Raw genomic sequence first — 22,461 nt, forward strand, 5'->3', positions numbered from 1 at the left:
GTAATTAAATAAAGGGTGAATATTCGGGAAAAAAAAATCTTAAATTTTAGAAGTTCTCATATAGCATATCAACTTTAATTTTTTTTATAAAATATTTTTTTTAATAAAATAATTATCATATTCTTGTCGATCATCGTCTTTCGCTTATTCCTTAGTCGTATCGTTACCTCGTCGATTGTACCACCTCGTCACCTAAACATGGAGTCATAGTGAGGTTAGGTTTGGGACATGAATTTTTTAAATAATAATGGTAAAATTATTTTTTCTGGTTAGAGATGTTTTAGAAAAAAATTAAAAATTTTAAACTTGGAGCGCTTTGTGAAAAATTTTAAAACTTAGAGTATTTTTAATTATTCTTAAATAAAATTAAGAAATATAAAAGTAATTTTTTTTTATAAACGTCTCCCATTTCTAGAATTTTCAAATAATGTTCTTTTTGACAACACAAAATATTCCTACCTAGTTATTTTTTTTCTTTATTTTTGTATAGATAATCTATATGATGAACAAGTTATAATATTTTTACACTGTATTATAATAATTAAAACTAAGGATCTCAATTATATCTACAGGAACTTATCATATTTTTATATTATCCATATAAATACGGGATGATGACGGATAGAATATTCCCCACCGTCCATCAATACGTGGATCAAGACACTAAGTCAAAACGTTAAATAAGCCAAGTTTTTGTTGATTTAAATTAGATTAGGTGAATCTTAATTGAAGGGTCAATTAAGAACCATTTTGGTTTAATTAAATTAAATGAAACATATCATCATTCAATAGTAATAGCTCATTCCCTTAGCCCTAATGTGCAGCATGTATACAATTCCTAATCGTAAGTTTATAGTTGTTTGATTTTATCTTCATCGATCCTCCTCTTTTCTCCGTCGGTGATTGACTGTTGAAAATGATGATCATTGAATAGCGACGATAATTCTTTAGTATCTTTCTCTCTTTCTCCTTATCTTCCCATTGGACACTTCGTTCTCCCTCCCTGACTTCCTCACGGAAACGAATAGATTGATACACTTCAATAATAATAATAATAATAAGATAATTTATTCAGCATATAATTAAGTCATGACATGATGTTGCTGATTAGTAAACAAGTGTTTGTAATTAGTTGTGTGCAAGACACATGATGATCCCAGAAACATGTCCGAATCTAATAACCTTTCCACATGTCGTGGGTCTCCATCCCTGGGCGACCAATGCGCAGCTGTGTGTCTGCCTCGGTGTGCTGGCAATGTGTGCCAGGTGATTGAACTTCCTCGGCAACAGTTGACGGCAGCCGACGCAGTTGATTCACCTTCAAACATCAGAAAAGATGAAATCAGATATATGTGGATGTGTGATGTGTAGTTCGACGTGAGACTAAGAACAGTGGAAGTAAAAAGATGTATTCCCAGCACACGCACACGCACACGTACACCCAGGAAAGATATAATGAAAACAAAACAAGGCTTATGATGATTAGAACACACCTTTTCATGGAGTAATTCGTTCCCCTTCTCCAAAGAACTCACCTGAATGATGTGATCGAACTGTATCAATAAAAAGTTCTCCAAAAGTGCATGCAAAACTTAGTCCATAACATAGCTTCAAGCAATATATACCTTTTCCTTCTGTTCTGCGATCTGCTCTTCTATTAAATGATACTGAAAATGAATGAACGTAAGCATGTACGTACTTCCATGGCATAACTAGAAGAACTTGCAGTAAAAGTTAAAAGAGTCATGACTCGCCTTCCTTGCTCTGATGCTACGCAAGCTCTTCTCTATCTTACGCTCTATCTCATACAGTTCTTCCGATAAACATGAGTCTAGTTTTTCACCCAAGAACTTCCTGCGAACACAAACTTTATGCCTTGACAAGTTTGCTACTCATTGCAGCAATATGAGATGAGCAGATGATCGCAGTAGAACTCACTGTTTGGAGGCTTCAAGATCTTCAAGCTTCTTTGACAAGCTTTCTGCTTCGTATTTCCGCTGTTACATGAAAATTTATTCTTGTAAGAAGTATCTTTTACCCTGACAGAGATCTAATCCTACTAAGATGTCTAAATCCTATGTTTCCTGTTATCAACTAGTACTGCTTCATATTTCCTATATACTTGTTGCAGTTGATTCTTCAGTGAAGACAGTAAAAATAAGCTTAATATGCCTATATCCTTCCAAGGTACGAAGAAAGGAATGATGGACCTTTGCATCTTGTTCCCTTGTTGTGCTGCTGGTGTCTTCTTTCGTTCGTTCTCTATAACGCTCGATTGTGCTTTGTAAGCTAAATAATCCAAGAACAAGTTCTGAACAATATTAGCTTCTCATTCGAACCATGGATGACATAATGAAGAGAAGAAGATTAAAACCAGAACACCATAAACATCATTCTAGATTATGTGCATGCAATTGTCTTTAGCCATTGAAATTGTGGCAAACCTGTCATGGCACTCTACATGTTAAGTGGACTAATCCAAGAGCTTAAACAGTCGACTTAAGAAATTTACTCGACTTGCACATGATTTTTGTTCCCAATATAAACGCGAAGATAGAGATTAATTTTGACGATAAAATGATATAAAAATATGCTGTTATTAGTGATGATATAATGTCAAAAAAACTCAAACAATTTAATTCGGATCGACATACATAGCATATGATAATTACGAGGACCTGTATAGGAATAACAAGATCTAGGAAATTATAAGGAAAACTAAAATATCTATAAAAAAAATTAAACCTTTTGATAATATTTTCATGTGTTATGAGAAAAATTGATATGGATGTCACCTCAACATTATGTGATTGTCACCTCAGTATCATATGATACGTAGTTAGCACATGATCAATAAGAGATCGACACATGATCAACATATGGTCAATATATGATCAATACCATGACAATCACATTCCCTAATCGTCATCGATCAAAGTAATCCGCTATAAAAGGGTTCCTCGGGTTAGCTCTACTCAAATTTTCTATTGCTATTCGAGTCATTGGTTGAATCATTCAAGCTCAAAAGTAACCTAAACATCAAAGGAGCATTTGTTGGAAATGCCCCTATGACACAATTCTATAGAGTTTTGACACTTTAGGGTTGAGCAAGTGTGGCGACCAAGATCGGCCTATGACAGTTGTGAAATGAACTTCGATTGACTCTAAATCTGCTCATAGATCGGACAATCAAATTATGCATTAATAGCATATAACTTTTGTAATTACTGATATATTTTGTATATATATGATCATGAAGTTGCATTTTAGTATAATAATAAAGTTGTTCCTTATAACAAATTTTGAATCATAGAGACATATCAACTACATAAAATATTGTTTGTAAATTTTAGAACATGTATATTATGCTAAAATTCTTATGTGGGTATTGTACCTATTATAAGGATTGAGTATCCTAGAAACTATTAGATCTTGTATTCAAAAAAAAAATGAAAAAAATAAGCATAATCAAATATGTTTTGCCAAGTCATAAAATTTCAAAACAACTAACTAAAATTTAAAATGCTGAAATCTAAAAACATGCATCATAGTTTTTTTTAAGATTCTAAAATTAATGAATAACAATTTTTATAAAATATTGAGCAACTAAAACATTAAGCAACAATTTCAATACTTAAAATTAATTAAAAAAGAGAAAAACCTACAAACTCCTATAGGCGATGACCTCGGCCTACTAATAGTCAGACGAGATGAGCAAAAATCTTAAATATGATGAGGAGTTTTATTCCACATCAATTTTTTTTATATAAATAGAAATTTAGTAAGTAAATTATTAGCAGCATATTTAAAATAATAAATAGATAACAACGGATGAGATGCGTTCCATACGGGGGAATTAAAAAAAATTAGAAAAAAAATATTTTGATGCATGAGATGTGTACCATATCAGTCTTTTAAAATTAAGAAAATAATAGAGATGTTTACATTATAAAAGTGGATTACCTTAATTTTATAGAATAACTAACAAAATCTTGAAAAGAAATGATTTCAATGGTATCAAATACCATACTATTATATGATAATCAATACTTTACTAGCTAAACTAATCAACATATTTAGAGAATTTTATAATACTAAATTATAAAGACATAAAAGTTTATCAATGAAAATAATATCTTAGAGTGCAAGTCATCAGTTTTTCTTCTTGGTTGTTTTTCTTAGAATACATAGCAATAATGTTCAGTGATAAATGACAAAGACATAGGTTTTCTTTTCTTTTCATCTATTGTTCAGTGTCTTTTCTCTCCCTCAACAGTTTTGTTCTTAGTATAGGACTACATCATTCATCTATCGAATCAAGTCTTTCTTTGTTATTTCTAAAAGGAACTATTTAGTATTCATGTAATCTCTGTATATTTTCTACCAACTAATCTTTTCTTATATCTAAGTTTTTCTTGACTTATTTATATTTCTTTTATGAACATTTCAAAAACCATTTTTTGTAGTTGTCCTACATAACTTGGATAGTGCCTACTATTTTTCATAAATTAGTATACAACATATAATTTCGATCTATTTTCTTTCGACAGAAGCCTCGAATTTTAATTTGTTTTTCAGATAAGCCCCCTACTTAATTTTTTTTTTTTTCACAACGGTGATCAATAAAAACTTTCATATTGGCACATTTTTATGTTCTATATTCTAATTTTTGTTCTTTTATCAATTATTTGAGCTCCTAAATCTTTCAATAATACGTTAAGGCAATAGATGAGCTATATATGCTGAGAAAATTTCTTGGTTGCTTGTCTTCCTTTGGCAAGCAATCAACACTAAGAAGAAGATATAGGCACTGATATAAATCATGTCAACACCGCGAAAGGTGCACAATATAACTTCTTTTTGAACTAATATTTATAGGTGAAAAAACATTTGATCTTTCTTTCTTGCTTCAATTGTTATGATCTTACAACCGGTGTGTTTAATACAAGTATTGTGATTTCTGTCTTGTTGAAGGGTCAGTCATTGCTCTTTGAAAGATGCTCATACTAGTTTTTGTTGGTAAACGAGTAACAAGAGGTTGTCCATGCGCTTCATTCATTTCATTCATGCTCAGATTACATGTATCGTTACTGAAGAATTTCCATCATGTACGCAGAGAACATACATGAATGAGGAGGAGGCAACTTAGCCATGCATGAAGGGACCTTAAGAGAACATTCATGTGTGTGTAAGATGAATTAAAAGAGGAAACAATTGAGGCACACATTAATAGAGGGAGATCTTAAGAGAATATTCATGTGCCGAATGTGTGAGATGAACTAAAAGAGGAGACAATTGAGCTTTGCATGAATAAGATCAGATATTATGAGAACATTCCTGTATGAATGTGTGAGATGAATTAAAAGAGTACCACAAAATAATTTCTGCTAAGGTTGCGCTAATCCAATCTTGTCCACGTTATCTGCAAACTAACTGTAGCTTCATATGTTTCCTCTATTGGTGAGATAGCAATAGGGTTGGCTTTATCGAGTCATCTTCACAGCTACATGTAATGAACACTATCTTTTTGTGCCTATCCTCTATTCCTTCTCTTCTTATGTTCTCCTTCAGTGCTTTCTCTTCTTTCGTAGTTGCCACCTCTCTCTCTCTCTCTCTCTCTCTCTCTCTCTCTCTCACACATTTGTGTAAACAGATTCTATTTGGTTCTGACAGAATAAAGTTTAATGACACAAATTAGCTGAAGTACATACTAAAAGCTAAACCTGATATCAAGGATGTTGAATTAAATCAGACATAAAAAGTTGTTAAGATCCCAAGATTATCTTAAGAAAGTAATGCAAAGAGCAGATAGAGGTAGATAAAAATTAAGGATCTGTACAATAAAAGTTGTGGTGATTTAGCTGAAGCATTATAGAGTCTCCATTGAGCATAATGAAATATAGATTTTCTAGTAGAACTAAGATTTACTGACATCACTTATTTAGACCACAGCTTAATTTGCATCAACTCATCATCTTCAAAAATGTATATGCATAAATAAATATTTAATACTAGCATCGAAAATTGATGTGCTCTGTATTATCAGCATGGGGTGATTCAATATATTATCTCTATAATAACACCGGCATATCGGTTGTGCCACTTATCAAGACAGATTAAAAACATTACCTGAATCGAAAACATTAAGCATGCTACGACAATGACACAGCATAACTAAAACGCAAAACTTCTTATCCCGACTGAAACTTTAGTCCATCAGCAAATAAATATGGTGTAAACTTTTAGATCTTAATTTGGTTTCCACTTCTATTTGTCTTGGAAATAATTGAGCTAACCATGAGCTTAGCTCTAGTTAGAGTGTCAATCAACTTAGCTGTATATCATAAATTTGACTCAAATTTTTATTGGTTGAGCTTGAAAAATAATCTAGTTTTGCTTAGTTTCAAAGATTCAGAGATGCATGAATTCTAGAATAAGTCTCTTCTATGTCTGACTTATAATGTTACAGACACATCATATCAATTTGTTCAAAGAGCAATGATCTGTTCTAAAAAACCTAGTTTTTAGCCCCATGCTTGATGACTTTGCTTCTCATTTTCAAATGATACATTGTATAATCAACCTAAAAACAAACTCTCATCCCATGTCTCATATTCACCTACATTTGTTTTCATCCCATAAAACTAGACAATTTTGAACCTTAATGTAAAGAACAAGCAAGATTCTTTCACTGAGTAAACAATGCATATCAATTCAAGCAAAAAATAATTCCAAATATATTGGAGCACCTATAATTGACTATTACACTATCTAAAACCGAAACATCATAGTACAACATCATGAGAGTTAGCATATAGATAGATAGATAGCCCATTAGCAGCTCAAATATATATCCATGTTATCTACATAAACCAAAATGATTCATATGAATGCCAACTTATGATTAGGAACGCACGGCATTGGTTCTAATGTGAATGTCTGCTTCCAATATCTGTCAAGGGGGAGAAGAGAGACAAAAATATGCAGGAAACACAAAGATATGAAATGAAAGAAGTATGTGTTTCTATTATGCCAAGGGGGAGAAGAGAGACAAAAATATGCAGGAAAAGTATAATCTTGATGGGACATTTCCTCCACTGGAATGCAAAAGAATGACTGGTAGAGTGACAATTGTCATTATTTTCCCTATCTTTCCACATGTAACAATGTTTCCATACCACTCATGCCATTTTAGCTTGCTGTAATTTGTCTGGTTAACATTGCTATGTAAATTCCATTTATAATTATGTTAATGTATAAAGCCTTTGTCAAAGGGAAACACAAAGATCCAACCGAAAAAAAAGTTGCACTCATACGGAAGAAATAGGACAGACGTATGTACGTTAATCAAGTTAAAAACTTGCCCGTTTCTCACTTTGAGGAAGACATGAATGACCTCATTCCACCACTGATGCAAGACAAATTGAGGTAAAAGAAGAGAAAGATGCTAAGAATCTGGATCTGTAAAGATTAGAAACGATCAAACGAGAAGTGCACCGCTAGGAGACAGAACGGAAAAGAAATATTTAGGTGATCAAAATGGGAGGACGAAGGAATCAGCAGCTTAGTACAAAGATTTATATAGCAGATCTCAAATTCTGAAACGCATTGACTAGAAAACATACATCCTTCAGGAGGACGCAGAGAGAGAGAGAAGAGAGAACATCTGATCCACAGTTTGTGTGGCATGGAATCTATTTAATATTTTGGCTTGTTAATAATCAAGAAGACCGTCAAAGAAAAAGCTCAAGTATGCGTCAAAGATAAAGAGAGAGAGAGAGAGAGAGAGAGAGAGAGATGAGGGAGCAGGTTAATGGCACCTAGAGCTGGAGAACTCGTAGAGCTTCCCCCGGGGAGAGAAGACGATGAGTCCGATCTCGACATCGCAAAGCACCGACAGCTCGAAGGCCTTCTTCAGCAGCCCGTTCCTCCGCTTCGAGAAGGTGACCTGTCGGCTCGCTGCGTTCTCTATCCGCTTCATCTCCGTCTTCCCCCTCACCATTAGGATCGATGATTCCCCTCTCTCTCTTCCTACCCGAGCCGAAGCAAACAACACCAACCACAACAACAACAACAACAGTATCGATGGATGTCAGATGATGATCCAAGATGACAAGAAAGGGTATCAACAACACAGGCAAGGCAGATGGTGTCACCGTGGAAAAGGGTATCTTCTTGTTCTTCTCCGGGGGAACGAACGGCGACTAGGAATCAGAAGGTCCACCCCCTTTCCCTGCCCTTCGACGATCCTAATAAAGAAAAATGCAAGAAGCGGGGCCGGAGGGTGGACCCAAGAAAGAGCATCGATCGCTTCCATCCTCCTTTCTTTTTCCGCCCGGTGTAGGGTGTCAGCAAAAATCCAAGGAACGGATCAGCTTTTCTGCGGGAGTCGATAGTAATCTAAGAAATTATCTTGGGAAGAGGCTTTAAATTCGCAATTTAGCGTCGAGCGAGGTTGTCAGTTGGGTCGCACATGATTGCTCGTTGCTGTCGCGGTCCCCGTGGCTTTTCTGGAGGGATCTTGTGTTTCTCCATAACGACCGAACAGGGAAATGGTTTCCTTTCATTGGCTACCCGCTCTGGGCCCCAGGTAAATTGAAACTGTTGCACGTTTTGCTCTCGTGGTTGACCGCTCGGCCGACACACCGTCCCGGGACCAGCGGCTTCGTGTCCTTGGAGACCGGACAGGAAACGCTGTCTCGGCCTCTCGTGAATCGAGTGGGGTCCACGGGAGGCATCCCGCCTTCCACCTGGAACCCGCCCCGCCGTGGGGTTTTGGGAACCCTGTTCCCTCGCTGGGACGGGACAGGAAAACCCGGCGCCCCGGTGGGGGTTTCCCCACCCGTACGCATCCGTACGTCACGCGGACCAGATGAGGGCACGTAGTCGTCCGGAGGGGATCATCGCGATCGCCGCCCGTCACGTGGCGTCCTCTTCCTCCTGCTTTTTTTTGACACAGCCGACGACGCGACGGATCCACTGGCAAAAGAAAACATCGCACCCGGCCGTCTCTGCTGGTCCTAAATGCTTCCTTCAAATCTTGCAGACTTGTTTTTCCATTTATGTGATCATTTTAGGTTGTTCAGCTTTCGTTTTCCCCTCGCTACCGAATGTTTTGGGACCAAGGGCAGTAGCTGTCGAGATATCTGGCTTCAAATATTAGAGTCAGTATTTAGAGAGAACCATAGTACTAAGCATTCTTCCTTTTAATTCAATGAATATTTTTCTTTTATGGAACTGTGTTTAGATCCCGGTTGTCTCTCGTAACTGTTGCTAGTTCTCATGCTGCATTAATTACGTTGCATTGTTCCACTTTGATTCCCACAGCCAATATTTGGGTTCTCTGGCTGTCGGCGGGTGCTGGAAACAACCGGTGGATACGGATGAGAGGGAAAGATCATGAGGGCGACGCTTCGTCTATTGCTTAGAAGCAAAGACACTATTGTAGTGGGATTATAGTGACAGATTATTTCGGTGGAGGAGATTAATAGGAAACCAAGGATGTCCGATATGTTGGGTCAATGGGCAGTCAGATAGTTACTCAGCACAATCTTTTGTTCGAGAGAAGCGGAAACAAAGTATCGGTAAAGCTCGTTTAAACTTTTGGCTTCCTGAGCTTTACACAATTACTGATGATGGGATTAAGATTTCTGATGCTAATTTAGCATGAAAGCACGGTTGTCATACATTATTGCTGCTCAATCTATATGGGCCATTGTCTCCATGACTCTTTAGCTATTACACTGAGAAGAGTGTAGTCAGTCGTTGTAGCGTGGACAACTTAGTTAACCTTATGCAGCATAAATTAACTGCTCGCGTTAGCTTGTACTAAGATTCGCTCTCGTGACATACCAGACAAAGCTCAGGCAATGAACCTGCTCTCGGTCAGCTCTCAGTTCAAGTTTCTCCAACACAAGTTTCCTTTTGCCAATTAGCAGTTCCTGCATGATATTATTGTCTACCATGTGTTGCCGCTACTTGAGACAACCTCAGCTAATCCATGTTTATGTCTCTCCACCATGACACCAAGATTAACCAGTCAATCGTTCTCGAGAAAAGAACAGGAGCAACATGCGTTTGTGTTTCTTTGCTCGGCAGCAGCCTGACCGTGGTACCATACAATAAAATATAGATTCTGTCAGTAATTAATACTCTTGCACTTGAATGCTGCAGTGGTGGAGGGAGAGCCGTGGCAGTCCTGTTGCTAACGATGCTCTCCTTGTGCAGTGTTGCATTGTGATGTGGTGCGAGGTTTTTGGCTAAGGTTTGATTGAGAAGAAGAGGAAGGAAGAATAGTGAGAGTGTGACTGCATCAAAGCTATAAAGATTAAGGCGAATATGGTCTTCATCAACTGATAATATTAAGGCTAATAAGCGACTGTGATATCCATATGTTAGGACTGTACCCTTGAATAATCTGCATACAGTACCTTTGATCTCCACGGAAATTGGAGGATTGCCAAGAAATCAATCACCTGTTGTCACGGGTCCTTCCTCTTCCAGGCCATCCAATGCACAACTGTGTCTCTACATCGGTGTCTTGAACAAGTCTGTTGTGTGATAGAACTTCCTTTGAAGCAGTAAATGGTGAGTGAGGCAGTCCCATGGACTTCAGACACTAAAAGATTCCAAATTATGTGGAGTTCAATTGCTCTGTTGATTTGCCAACAACGTAAATGAAGTTGTTTTGCCAAACTATGCAATCAGAAATGCATACCTCGTTACGCAGTAGTGTGTTCTCCTTGATTAAGGAACACTCCTGAACATAGTGATTCAGTAGCCTTAGCTAAGGATCTGGATAAAAACGAGAGTGCAGCAGTGCTCAAGTGATCTACCTTCTCTTTGAGCTGTGCTATCCGCTCTTGTAGCAAATGATACTGAAGTTTGTAAATGGTAAGCATGTAGCTTGTCTACAAATCTAACATAGAATGTAGTTTCTGCTATTGACTTGCCTTCCTAACTCTGATGTCGCGTAAGCCTTGTTCTATCTGGCCTTCTAACTCATGCAGTTCTTCGAACGAACATGACTCAAGATTTTTGCCCAAGAGCTTCCTGGATCAACATATTTCTCCAGTTCTCAGCTTTATTCACATGAAATTCTTCCATCTATTGGGAAAAAAATGTAAATAAAATAGAAAAAGAGCAGAATATCCACTAGAACTCACTGTTTTGAAGCTTCCAGAAGTTCCATCTTCTTCGACATGCATGCTTCTTCACGTTTCAGTTCCTTCAAATTCACACAGTTAACTCTTCGAACATAGCAAGATAACCAATATGACAAAATGCATGTATAGTCTCTCTCTCTCTCTCTCTCTCTCTCTCTCTCTCTCTCTCTCTCTCTCTCTCTCTCTCCATATATATTTTTTTACTGTCTTTTCATCGACAACTTAAAAACTATCAATATGGCAAACTATCACTAAAAACTTGGCCTCTACTTCAATATCATGTTACAGTTTAATACTCCCTATAGAGATATTAAGTTATCGAAATTCTCTTCTTTTACATTGATGGAAACCAAAATGCTTTAACGAATTCCTTAAGATATAAAAGATAAAAAGTCAAATATAAGATATTTTTTCCAATAACCCAATCTAACTTGATGTGATGTCTAAACTACACAATTGACATTATTTTTAAGCAATAAAGCACCAATTGAATTATCGACTTTCTTGATCATCAAGAAATCAGCTTATGTAAAAATATCAGTCTCATACTTCAATTTTACTTTAAAATTCACCTGAGAAATAATCTCAAATGAAAAAAAAGGGAAAAAATGGCTTTGTAGGTCTACAAAGGAATGCTGCACCTCGATGTCATGTTCCATTGATGTGCTAATGGTGTCTTCCCTTGAATGTGCTCGATAACGATTGATTGTTTCAAGCACACTGAAGATCCAAAACATAAGACAAAAGCATATTAGTTTTTAACAATGACAGTGAAGTCACAAAGAACTCTTAAGAATGCCTATTAGTATTAATGGTTGACATCTTTACAAGCTAAACTAGCTCACAGTTGAAGTTCTTAAACATAATTCACCATAAGTGCACTTTACAAAACTATATTTAAAATGAATGATATTTCAAATGCATGAATTTTAGTAATAAAGAAGCAGCCTTGTACATAGTTTTACTCTCCACATAAAGATAACAGCTTTAGTCATTAATGGAGCAATACTACTCGCACCAAAGCTTTTTTTTTGGGCAATAATTTAGTAAAAAATATAATAATATGAAAGACTTCATGATAAGTGGATTAATATTAAGTCGTGTTGTGTCGAAGCATATAGGATTTGTGGAGCTAAGCCAGAGTAAGGAAATTTTTGGAGCAACAGAGGCGTGATGAGAGCTATAGTCATTTTAATGTGCATTGTAATTACGAGAGGTGTCAATGTCTAGTTCACCATCTAGATATCATAGTTCTTACTTTTACCTCATGTTTCAAGTCAAGAAGCACTTTGTTTGGTTTTAGCTAAACATTCCAAGGACAAGACATCCAAAACACAAGCCAAGCATCATGCAATGTGTTCATTAACATACAAAGGCCCTTTATCGATCAATCCTCGGCATCGATATTGAAGAAAAGAACTTAATTCCAACGTATTCGAGCAATGTATGCATAATAATCTCACTTAATTAAAAAAAAATATTTCTGCAATTGTTACGACGAACGTTAAAATTATAATCACAAAAGAAGACCGGCATTAATCCTTTTCTAATCTTATTTAGGAATAAATAAAATTTTTATATGCATAAGTATCATAATCTTGTTCTAACATTGGTAATATCTTTTACCTAATTGTAATTGAGTGGGACATGCATATAAATGATAGCTAACCGAACATGTACTGCCTGCAGTAAATTCTACCATATGTTTTAGCTAGAGAGTCTTCCATTCATCATGTTATTAATTCTATGTTGAGAAGAAGAAAAGAAACAAAATGTTTATGCAGCAAAAATTGAGTAAACGAGGGGATGAAAGGGAACCAATTGCATGAATTTGGTACGGACTGCTGATTCATGGATTTGAGTTCCTTACCTTTCCTTCTCTTTTGTTTACCTGACATTAATTTGTTGTAGAAATCTACAAATACTTGTTATGGCCACAGAAAAAAATTTATGGATTCACATTCGGAGCCCCATTTCAGCAGTCCAAAGCAAACTGAATCACAAGGATTTGCTTAGAAAAGAAGAGGAGAAGGAGAAGGAAAAAGCTGGAGATTATGGCGCAAGGATGCAAGGAACGTTTCTGAGTGGAGATCGATCCTTGTAGTTTTCAGGTCATCATCCGTATAGATAATGTCAATAATTTATCTCCTAAGGATCTGCAGCTGTGTCAAATGATCACAGACACGGGAAGAAGCTGCTGCTGACAGATGATGATTTATGTGACTACTTGTGTTAGGTTTCTTTCATCCTTTTCGATTATATAGATAGATGGATAGATAGAGAGTGAGAGGAGGAGAGGGGAATTAGTGTATGCAGAAAGAGAACCTGGAGCTGGAGAAGTCGTGGAGTTTTCCCTGAGAAGAGAAGATGATGAGCGCGACCTCGGCATCACAGAGCACGGAAAGCTCCAAGGCCTTCTTCGCCAGCCCGTTTCTCCGCTTGGAGAAGGTCGCCTGCCGGCTCGCCGCGTTCTCTATCCGCTGTATCACCCTCTTCCCCTTCACCATGACGATTGACGTCGTTTCTTCTCTCCCTCTTTCGGTGTGTCTGAGATGAAGCAGATGCTCTAGTTTAGGCAACAGAAGAACCAAACAATAAGGAGTCACAGAGAGGGAAGTGGCGGATCTCTGCGGAAATAGCAAGAAGAAGAAGGCTGGCGGCACCTACCCCTTTCCGAGGGCACAGGAACCACCCCTTCTTGCCCCATTGACAAGCCACCCGATAGAAATAAAAGGAGATGGGATAATCTAAAGTAGTGAAAGCTCGAAGTGATGGAAGGGATCAATCCAATTGTTGCAACCCACGTAGCAGTTGTTGCAGCGTTGCTATTGTGGTGGTGGAAAAAAGAAGTTTGTCTCTTTCTCCAGCCATACCCAACAAGCATTGAGAGAATTGTCAGGCAAGCAGTAACGTCGCTGGTGCTCTCTCTCTCCTCCTCCTCCTCCTCGCCCACTGATTTAAAACCCCTCTCTCTCTCTCTCGCTCGCTCGCTCGCGTTTGGGTTCGCAGTGACACCTTTGTCCTCACCTGTGGTATTGTTGTTGATGTTTAAACGAGTATCGGCATCTTTCTTTCTTGTAAAGCTGTGTCGTCCTGTTCTCTTATTCCGCTTGCTTTTCTCGTGCTGTGGTCAGTTTTTTTGCCATATTTGTGGTGAGTTTAGGTTGTCGGGCTTTCCTTTTTCTCCTTACGCATCATTTCCGGGACCAAAGCATCCATCCGTCTCCGCCTTGAGGTTGCTGCCTCCAACTGGCATCGCCTTTCTTCGCCGCCTCTCTTCCACGTTTTGACCACACGTAGCGCACGTAACAGTACTACCGATATGTCGCACGTCACAAGTCGAAAAATTAAATTATATGATTATTAATTTACAATTAAGTATTTTAAATTAATGAGTCAATCATTCTATTAGATTTGACTCGTTATTTCTTTTTCCGAGTGATCTAATTTCACTCCATAATCATGTTTTCATGCCCATCTACTTTTCATGTTATTTTTTTTTTTGGCTTAGAAAGAATCTTGAAACAACACAAATGCCGGGGGAAAGAGACAGTGCAGCTACGTCGTTTTGTTCCTTAGTCATTTAGGTTATCCTTGTAGAAACACAATGCATGTGATGGACCAAACTATACGTAACTTTTGTAGAATGCCTAGCGAGCTTCTTTGGCACTCAAGAGAGAATAAAACTATAAATAGCGGTATAAAACAGGATGATGTATAATAATTAGCAATACAGTATGCATGATGGCTATCAACAATGTTAATGTTGCACCATGGTTTCTTGGTTGTTTCATGACATTTTGGACTTAGCCGGAGAGGTCAAAATAGTTAGCTTGCAAGAAGGTGATGTGCACTATTTGGCCTCTAGGGGGGCTGAATAAATAAAACAAAATAAAATCATTGATATAATTTAATATTTTTAAGATCAAAATAGTTATCTTTCAGCATATTTCAAGAAGGTGATATGGACCTTAACACACTTGAAGGAAAATCCTCTAGCGAGATGAATTGATTCCGTTTAATACTTTTTACTATTTGTTATTTCCTAATAAATAATAAAATATTTACTTCATCTCATAAATTTGTCACTCACTCCTAAAATAGTTCTATAAATATAATGGATGCTTAAAGTATTGAAAGAAAATTAGAAATAAGAAGGATTACACAATTACTAGTTACTTTTCATTTCCTTTTTTTTCCTTTTATTTTCTTCGAGAGATTGTTGAAACAATAGAAACGCCGGGGAAAGATATTAGTAGAAACAGCGGTATATATATACTGATGCTTGGCGAGTTTCTTTGGCACCTGAGAGAATAATACTTAAAGCAGCGGTATATATGTATATATACACACACGAGTCCATGTTCTCCACCACCACGGTGGGTGCCTTCTCTTCCATCGCCACCTCGGTCGTCGCTGCGCGAGGAAAGGAGACGGTGGACGTTGAAGGAGAAAGAAAGAGCGATCTTTGTGACGGTGGAGGTTCATTTGTCAGCTTCCTCATAGCTTGTCATCTTCCACTGTACTCACTGCTACGAGTGCTTTCACCTGTAACACCTGCTCATGGATGCGTCCGCTTCGGTCCTCCGCTGTAATCTCATCAAGACACAGTTAACTAACTGTTCCCTTGTGTTTATCGAGTCTTGCGTTGTGTACATTGCATACATACGAAACTGTAACACAGCTTAGCAGACTGTGGTTTGGCTTATGCATGAAGCCTCCATTGTAAACACAGCTTTCAATTCTGCATGCAGGTAGATCAATCCTTCCACATTCGAGTCAGGTCAGCATGTGGCTTGATGAGCCCGCCCGAATCCGACCCAGGTTGGCGAGATCAAAGCTGGATCTCCTACACACTGTACCCTCGTTTACCCGCGCGATGTGCCCAACGATCACACGGGTATGTTCCTCGGTAACGGAGATATGGGCTGAGGAAGCTTACTTAAATTCTTCCCCTTGGATCAGGTCGGATCCGGATCACCACGTGCCATCCGTCTCCCACTGGCCCATGTGAGGCTCCGAAAAGGAAACAGAACGCTGATTCACGAACCAGCGCGACGATTCAATATACGATTAAAGACGTGTCGTCCATCGAGCGGCGGGAGTGTTGGATCCGGACGTCCGTCGTGGGAAATCGTCGGTGAAGTCGTGGGAGAGATCGCTGATACGGTGGGGGTGGGGAGAGGTTAAAAGTGATTATTATTGATGATACATGTATATTACATCAAGAAGCGCAGTAGCAGGAGAGGAGAGGAGAGGAAGGGGTGTGTTTCGCGGGGGCGGTTGGTGGTAGTATCAATAAAGGCAAGAAACAGCTCCATAGGCTTCCTGTGGTCCCTTCCTTTGCGATGGACTCCTCGTCCGCTTCCCCCGCCGCCGCCTCGTCTCCGGCCTTCGCCTTCTCATCGCCGCCGCCTGTGGAGAACCCTCGTTCTCCTTTCTCCAAGCCCCGGCCACCGTCCTCGATCTCCCGGCCCTCCTACCTCGTCGAGACCCCCTCCCGCCCCCTTGCCCCCTCCTCCTCCTCCTCGCGCACCATCTATAGCGACCGATTCATCCCCAGCCGCGCAGGATCCAACTTCGCTCTCTTCTACCTCTCCCTCCCGCCCTCCGCCTCCTCCTCCTCCTCCTCGGACGCTGGTAGGGAAGACGGATCCGGCGCCTATGCGGCCCTGCTTAGGGCTGTCCTCTTTGGGCTGGATCAGGGCGTTGCGCCGCCGGCCACGCCCGACCGATCGTCATCTGCGGTGGCCGGGAGAAGCCCTTCTTCCTCCTCATCCACCTCGTCCTCTGTGGCCTTTTCGACCCCTAGTAGGAATATTTTTAGGTACAAGGCTGAGGTGCCCCGGTACTCCCTTGCAGAGCAGTTTGAGGATGAGCTTCCCGGGTTCTCGCATATTCACCCGCGGGCGCCGAGGAAGGTGCCGCGATCACCTTACAAGGTGGGTATTTTCCATGCTTGGATTTGACAGGGTTGCCCATTCCATTCGAGAAAGATTGTATTTGGATGAAATTGTTTGCTGTTGGTTTTTAGGTGCTGGATGCTCCGGCATTGCAAGACGATTTCTACCTGAACCTCGTCGACTGGTCTTCACACAATGTGTTGGCTGTTGGCTTGGGTAATTGCGTGTATCTTTGGAATGCCTGCAGTAGCAAGGTAAGATTTTTATGCTGTTTCTTCTCTTGGCATTCTTGCGACGTCACCATTAATTAAGTCTGATTTATAATTCTTTTGTTCTGTGTGGTTATCACGGCAGGTTACCAAGCTCTGTGACTTGGGCGTGGATGACAGCGTATGCTCTGTTGGATGGGCACAGCGTGGAAATCACTTGGCTGTTGGAACAAACCAGGGGAAAGTTCAGGTACTCGTGTAATTGCCTGACCTGATTTAGCAAGAATGAGGGTGATCATATTTTCATTGTAGCATTTGAGTAGGGTGATTACATTCAATGTATTGTTAATCATGTTCTTGAGTAGGACAATTGTTACTCTGGTTTTTCTTAAAAGGTTGGTAAACATCTTCACTATTTGAAATTCTCATATTCCTTGAGGGCATTGCTATTTCATTGGTGCATACAATTTACATTCTATCTATATGGTTGCCAAAGCAAGTAAGCTGCTATTAGTCCCATATCCTAAAATAATTATCTCATTTCTATTCTTGACAATGGAACCTTAATATGTGCCAGCTTTTGAAGTTATATGGGATTATCATATTTGCTTAGTATATAGTAACTGCATAATACAAGAACAGCTAGTTTAATGCTAGTACTCATTAGCTTTCTTGGTATAACCTAACACACATCTGTCTGGTCTGATATAATTTTATGGGAGATGTGTGTATATATTTGGCTTGCAAATTTCATATGTTTGTTATATGACATGGTTCTGAAGCAAATGGTTTATCCTTTACCAAGCAAAAGCTAACTTAAAGCTAGTAGGGGAGCTGTCTAACTGCTACATTATGTTTGCTTCATTTATTCCAGATGCATTTTATAGTAATTATCCTAATTGCACCTATTTATTTTGTTTCTTAAATTTACTCTTGAACAAATTGTTCATGTGGTTGGCACTTATAATATTGTTCATAGGTGTTCCAATATCGTTTTGTCATGGAAGTAAACATAATTTGTGATGTTTATTTTGGTAATATTTGTATGGTTTGCTAATTTTTTTGTTGGACTCAGAATGTAAGTTAACTTACAGTTTTCTCTTTTGTATGTTTATAGCTGAAGGTATCTTTTCAATTTGTGTGATCCACGCCTAAGGGTGACATCATAATGTTTGTAACCTTTATCTATTATTTGATACAGATATGGGATGCATCTCGTTGTCGGAGGATAAGGACAATGGAGAGCCATCGATTGCGAGTTGGAGCTCTTGCATGGAGTTCATCATTGTTGTCTTCAGGTAGTAGAGACAAGATAATTCTTCAACGTGATATTCGTGCCCGAGAAGATTTTGTTAGCAAGCTGACAGGGCACAAATCAGAGGTAATTTATTTAAACAATGACCGAGAGAATTTTCTCTATGGAGTGCCTCTTGTCTAGAGCATCAAAATTTTTAATCTCTTCGAAGATCTTTATGTTTTAGATAATTTCTGACTCTTTCCTAATATATATTTTTTAAAATAACTTTACAAAATATATCCCCCTCCTATGTTTTCTTTCGTGTGTTCTTATGCTGATTTATCTTCAAAGGTTTGTGGATTGAAGTGGTCTCATGATAATCGTGAGCTTGCATCCGGTGGAAATGACAACAGAGTAAGTTGTGTTTCTTTGTTATTTTTTGTAAATGTTGGTTTATGATTTATTTACTCCTGACAACAAATCTATATACATTCCAAAAGTAACCTTCTCATCTTTTCTCATGTCAGCTTTTTGTGTGGAATCAACATTCAACACAGCCAGTATTGAAGTATTCTGAGCATACTGCAGCGGTAAAAGCAATTGCTTGGTCACCGCATGTACATGGACTTCTAGCATCAGGTGGAGGAACTGCAGATCGATGTATTCGGTTCTGGAACACTGTCACCAACTCTCACTTAAGCTGTATTGACACTGGAAGCCAGGTATCTTTTCACCATTTAACACCCGCTACTATTTGGATGTTTTTTTACTATTTCTTGCACTTGTACAAGACAAACAACAAATTTCCGCATGTGTGATAATTATCATGTCATATCCAAAAAATTGTTTCTGATTCTAAATAGTTAATTTGGAATGATTATTTGAGGATCAGCTTACAAGAATAGCTGAGATTAACATGGAACATAAGGACTGTCTTCCCACCATGCATCTTCTCTGTTGTTTCTGGTTGTTTTCTGATGGTAACTCTAGATCATAGTTTGTGTTTCGGACATTATGCCCTAGCTTTAACTTCTGTAAGAGTTTCAAATCTGTGTCTTATTCACATGATAAGTTAAATAGGCATGATTTGCTTGTGTTTGTTTCAGACTTTCAGTTCAAATTTCAACCATAGTTTTGAAGTTGATAATTCTTTAGGTTATAGCATATAAAAAATAGTGTAGCAGAATTTACATGTAGATGCATGTCTTAGAGTATCGAGAACGGTAGAAGCATAAAAGGATCACATTTGCGTAAAGTTAGAGGCAATGCCTATTGAGAATATAGAAGTTGTCGATCTGGTTTTGGAATGCCCAGAGAAATCAAAATGCATCCTCAAGGCTCCTCTACATCCTCAACACAAGGTGCCAGGAGAGGGAGTGGAAGGACAAAAAGAACATGATTACAAATAATAATAAGGATGTAATGGCATTTGCATTATCTAGTTACATGGCCATGAAGACAAACTAAATTCTTGGAAAGAGCTAGTGTAGCCCAGTCAAAATACTCGAAACCCTATAAAAAATGTAGTTAGAACTTAGAAGTAATAACAGTATTAAATGGTGGGAAGAAAAATTCAATTGGATGAACTTATTCTTAGCATTATCTATCCTGACTTAGGTCCTAGTGTTGGTCTCTTAGATATATCAAAAAATTATCAAGAGAATGTGAATTGTCCTTACTGTAACTGGCAGGCTTCTGAGAAATCAATTTCAGGGAATATGGTGTGTTCTATACAGTTGATGGATTACAGTTAGAAGGGATTCCCGGAAGTGTATCGTCAGGGGCTTTTAAAGCATTAAGAGTGTAGATACTGAACGCAAATGAAATCAATTTCATGGAATATTCATTTGTTTCTAATTTTCGCAGCATAGAAGATCTGTGGTAATCCATAAATGGTTCAAGAGAGATTCAAAAAGAAGATGTCACTTTATGTACAGATTATCTGGATTCTTAGAGCTAGTTTTACCCCCTTTTATTTCCTTGTTGACTTTTCATTTGTTTCATTGTTTTTTCCCTGAAAGTATATACCTTTAACATAATCACTATTCAAAACAGAGAGCAAGGAAATACCAGACATTTTGACCTTTAAGAATCTGCAACAATTTCCTATTCATCTCCTATGAATGTTGTTGTTAAACTACTCATGAAATAGTGAATGATGATGTTGCTGATTTTTTCCAACTATAAACACAGTTTCTTCTCTCTCAAGATTGGTTGATTGTTTTTGTTCTTGTATACATGTTGAGTGTATAGTTGGGGAACAACCAAACATTTTCATCGCCCCTTATGCAGGTCTGCAATCTTGTATGGTCAAAGAATGTTAATGAACTTGTCAGCACCCATGGTTATTCCCAAAACCAAATAATTGTTTGGCGATACCCAACCATGTCCAAGGTTTGTTGTCTTCCCATGTTTTATGTCGACTGAACACAATGCTAAAGGTTGTCATTTTTCTGTAACAACATGTTCTGTTTTGTAGCTTGCAACACTCACTGGACATACCTACAGGGTTTTGTACCTCGCTATCTCTCCTGATGGACAAGTAACTATTTCTCTTTTGTATCTAAATTTTACTACTGCTGGTGGCAAGATGTAGCTCATCAGCTGTCTTTCATCTCGCAGACCATTGTCACAGGTGCTGGTGATGAAACCCTCAGATTTTGGAATGTATTTCCTTCTCCTAAATCTCAGGTAAATAAAGCTTATTATGGCAAGTCCATCGCTAGGTGTCATTACCTTTGGGTCTTCTTTACCTTGAGATATCTCATGATATAGACTTCAATTTAGCCTCGACACTCTTAATTATATTCTTGTCTTCATAAAATTAGTTTGCAAATGAAATATTACTGTGTGCTAATGGAAATCTTCATGGCCAGAACACCGGCAGTGATATTGGAGCAAGATCACTCGGAAGAAGTCACATCCGATGACCCAAAGTCATGCCTGTTGGTCTTTCTTGGCCATCCATCTGCAGAGCTGTTGATGATGTTTCTTCTTCTTCTTCTTATTTTTTTTGTTTAAAATGATATTGCTAATTTATGTCAAGAAGATCAAAGTTTAAGATTCGCGAGCTCAACCATCAGCAGCAAAAATGGAGACTCTTTATCATGGCACTTTCCTTGCCCTCAACGGACCCTAGTGAAGATGCCAGCTTGCAGTTCTTCATGTTTCTACCTTGCTGATCTTCCACAACTATAGAGTTGTGACGTGGTTGGAAGCAGTTAATTACGCCCATGTAACATGAAAATATGATAATGTAGTCCACCTCGTGCTATGTATATTAATTAGTAAGCTTTGATTACCATATTGCTTATACATTTGGTTACTACATAATTTTTAGTGATGCAATATGTAAGAAGATGAAGATGATTTGATTTGGTATTATAATGCTCTACACTTCTTTTGTGAATTTGGTCTCTTTTTCCAGTTGCATTGTTTTAAGCCATGAGGTGTGCATACAAATTAATGATTATATGCATATTACTATGGCTCACATGAGAAATTACATTATATCATGAATCAGTCTTCTCCTTCCAGGAAAGGAAAGGAGCATTAGAAATCCTCCCTGAATCCCTAAAACAGCCTCATCTCTTGGTGAACAAGAAAGAGGCATGTGCTATGTTGTCATCTCCCGCATCATAATATAGCAAGGGGAAAGAGAAGGCTTCTCCCAGCCATGAGCTCCTCTGTTATCGGTTCGTGATGTCGTACGATGAAGTATTCCATAAGCTACGCGGTTGACCTTTATGTCTCTCCTCAACCCTTTTATTTCTTTTAATTTCTCTGCTGAATTCTGTTCTACCGAGCTAGTGATTTGTGATCCTCATATTTGAGAGAAGCTCTTCTCATCTGCACTGCAATTTAACCTACCCACGCAGTTGATTTAGAAACATCGGTGGAGGCTGCGTGCAGTGCGCCAACACGGCAAAGGCGTGATGCGGTTGGCG

The 22,461-nt window shown here is 38.3% G+C and overlaps 3 protein-coding genes across 5 annotated transcripts; 1 reads left to right on the plus strand and 2 right to left on the minus strand.

Moving 5' to 3' along the window:
- Positions 1–1,046: 1,046 nt before the first annotated feature.
- Positions 1,047–8,380, minus strand: LOC103972044 (MADS-box transcription factor 50-like). The gene is made up of 8 exons (XM_009386237.3): positions 8,157–8,380; positions 7,821–8,031; positions 2,211–2,289; positions 1,939–1,997; positions 1,755–1,854; positions 1,626–1,667; positions 1,494–1,535; positions 1,047–1,318 (listed from the first exon to the last, which is right to left on the minus strand). The coding sequence occupies exons 2-8, from the start codon at positions 8,000–8,002 to the stop codon at positions 1,175–1,177; spliced, it is 648 nt and encodes a 215-aa protein (XP_009384512.2). The 5' UTR covers positions 8,003–8,031; positions 8,157–8,380; the 3' UTR covers positions 1,047–1,174.
- Positions 8,381–9,544: 1,164 nt separating this feature from the next.
- LOC135597598 (MADS-box transcription factor 50-like) lies at positions 9,545–13,982 on the minus strand. 3 transcript variants are annotated; one of them, XM_065090769.1, is made up of 9 exons: positions 13,833–13,982; positions 13,491–13,731; positions 11,807–11,885; positions 11,166–11,227; positions 10,953–11,052; positions 10,836–10,877; positions 10,718–10,759; positions 10,431–10,618; positions 9,545–10,102 (listed from the first exon to the last, which is right to left on the minus strand). In XM_065090769.1, exons 1-8 carry the CDS (start codon positions 13,870–13,872, stop codon positions 10,472–10,474), a joined length of 753 nt encoding a protein of 250 aa, XP_064946841.1. In that variant the 5' UTR covers positions 13,873–13,982; the 3' UTR covers positions 9,545–10,102; positions 10,431–10,471. The 3 variants fall into 3 exon arrangements, with proteins under 3 accessions (XP_064946841.1, XP_064946840.1, XP_064946842.1); XM_065090768.1 differs by lacking the exon at positions 9,545–10,102 and having other exon boundaries at positions 10,340–10,618; XM_065090770.1 differs by lacking the exon at positions 9,545–10,102 and having other exon boundaries at positions 10,340–10,618; positions 13,491–13,712; positions 13,833–13,980.
- Positions 13,983–16,392: 2,410 nt separating this feature from the next.
- On the plus strand, positions 16,393–21,923 carry LOC135597597 (B-type cell cycle switch protein ccs52A-like). Its single transcript, XM_065090767.1, has 10 exons — positions 16,393–17,107; positions 17,200–17,322; positions 17,423–17,527; positions 18,479–18,658; positions 18,866–18,928; positions 19,042–19,236; positions 20,807–20,908; positions 20,994–21,056; positions 21,137–21,205; positions 21,391–21,923. Exons 1-10 carry the CDS (start codon positions 16,514–16,516, stop codon positions 21,442–21,444), a joined length of 1,548 nt encoding a protein of 515 aa, XP_064946839.1. The 5' UTR covers positions 16,393–16,513; the 3' UTR covers positions 21,445–21,923.
- The last annotated feature ends 538 nt before the right edge of the window (positions 21,924–22,461 follow it).

Source organism: Musa acuminata, chromosome BXJ1-11 (genome assembly GCF_036884655.1).
Source record: "Musa acuminata AAA Group cultivar baxijiao chromosome BXJ1-11, Cavendish_Baxijiao_AAA, whole genome shotgun sequence".
Taxonomy (NCBI): Eukaryota; Viridiplantae; Streptophyta; class Magnoliopsida; order Zingiberales; family Musaceae; genus Musa; species Musa acuminata.

Excerpts from the sequence above, each read along its gene's own strand:
- LOC103972044 (XM_009386237.3), bottom strand. The coding sequence starts at position 8,002 with ATGGTGAGGGGGAAGACGGAGATGAAGCGGATAGAGAACGCAGCGAGC. Across the intron at positions 2,290-7,820 it reads TACGAGTTCTCCAGCTCTAG|CTTACAAAGCACAATCGAGC; the intron begins GTGCCATTAACC and ends TGGATTATTTAG. Across the intron at positions 1,998-2,210 it reads CAAGGGAACAAGATGCAAAG|CGGAAATACGAAGCAGAAAG; the intron begins GTCCATCATTCC and ends TTCATGTAACAG.
- LOC135597598 (XM_065090769.1), bottom strand. The coding sequence starts at position 13,872 with ATGGGGCAAGAAGGGGTGGTTCCTGTGCCCTCGGAAAGGG. Across the intron at positions 13,732-13,832 it reads TCCTGTGCCCTCGGAAAGGG|AGCATCTGCTTCATCTCAGA; the intron begins GTAGGTGCCGCC and ends TGCCTAAACTAG. Across the intron at positions 10,619-10,717 it reads ACACACTACTGCGTAACGAG|TGTCTGAAGTCCATGGGACT; the intron begins GTATGCATTTCT and ends GGAATCTTTTAG.
- LOC135597597 (XM_065090767.1), top strand. The coding sequence starts at position 16,514 with ATGGACTCCTCGTCCGCTTCCCCCGCCGCCGCCTCGTCTCCGGCCTTC. Across the intron at positions 18,659-18,865 it reads TGACAGGGCACAAATCAGAG|GTTTGTGGATTGAAGTGGTC; the intron begins GTAATTTATTTA and ends TTATCTTCAAAG. Across the intron at positions 18,929-19,041 it reads CCGGTGGAAATGACAACAGA|CTTTTTGTGTGGAATCAACA; the intron begins GTAAGTTGTGTT and ends TTCTCATGTCAG.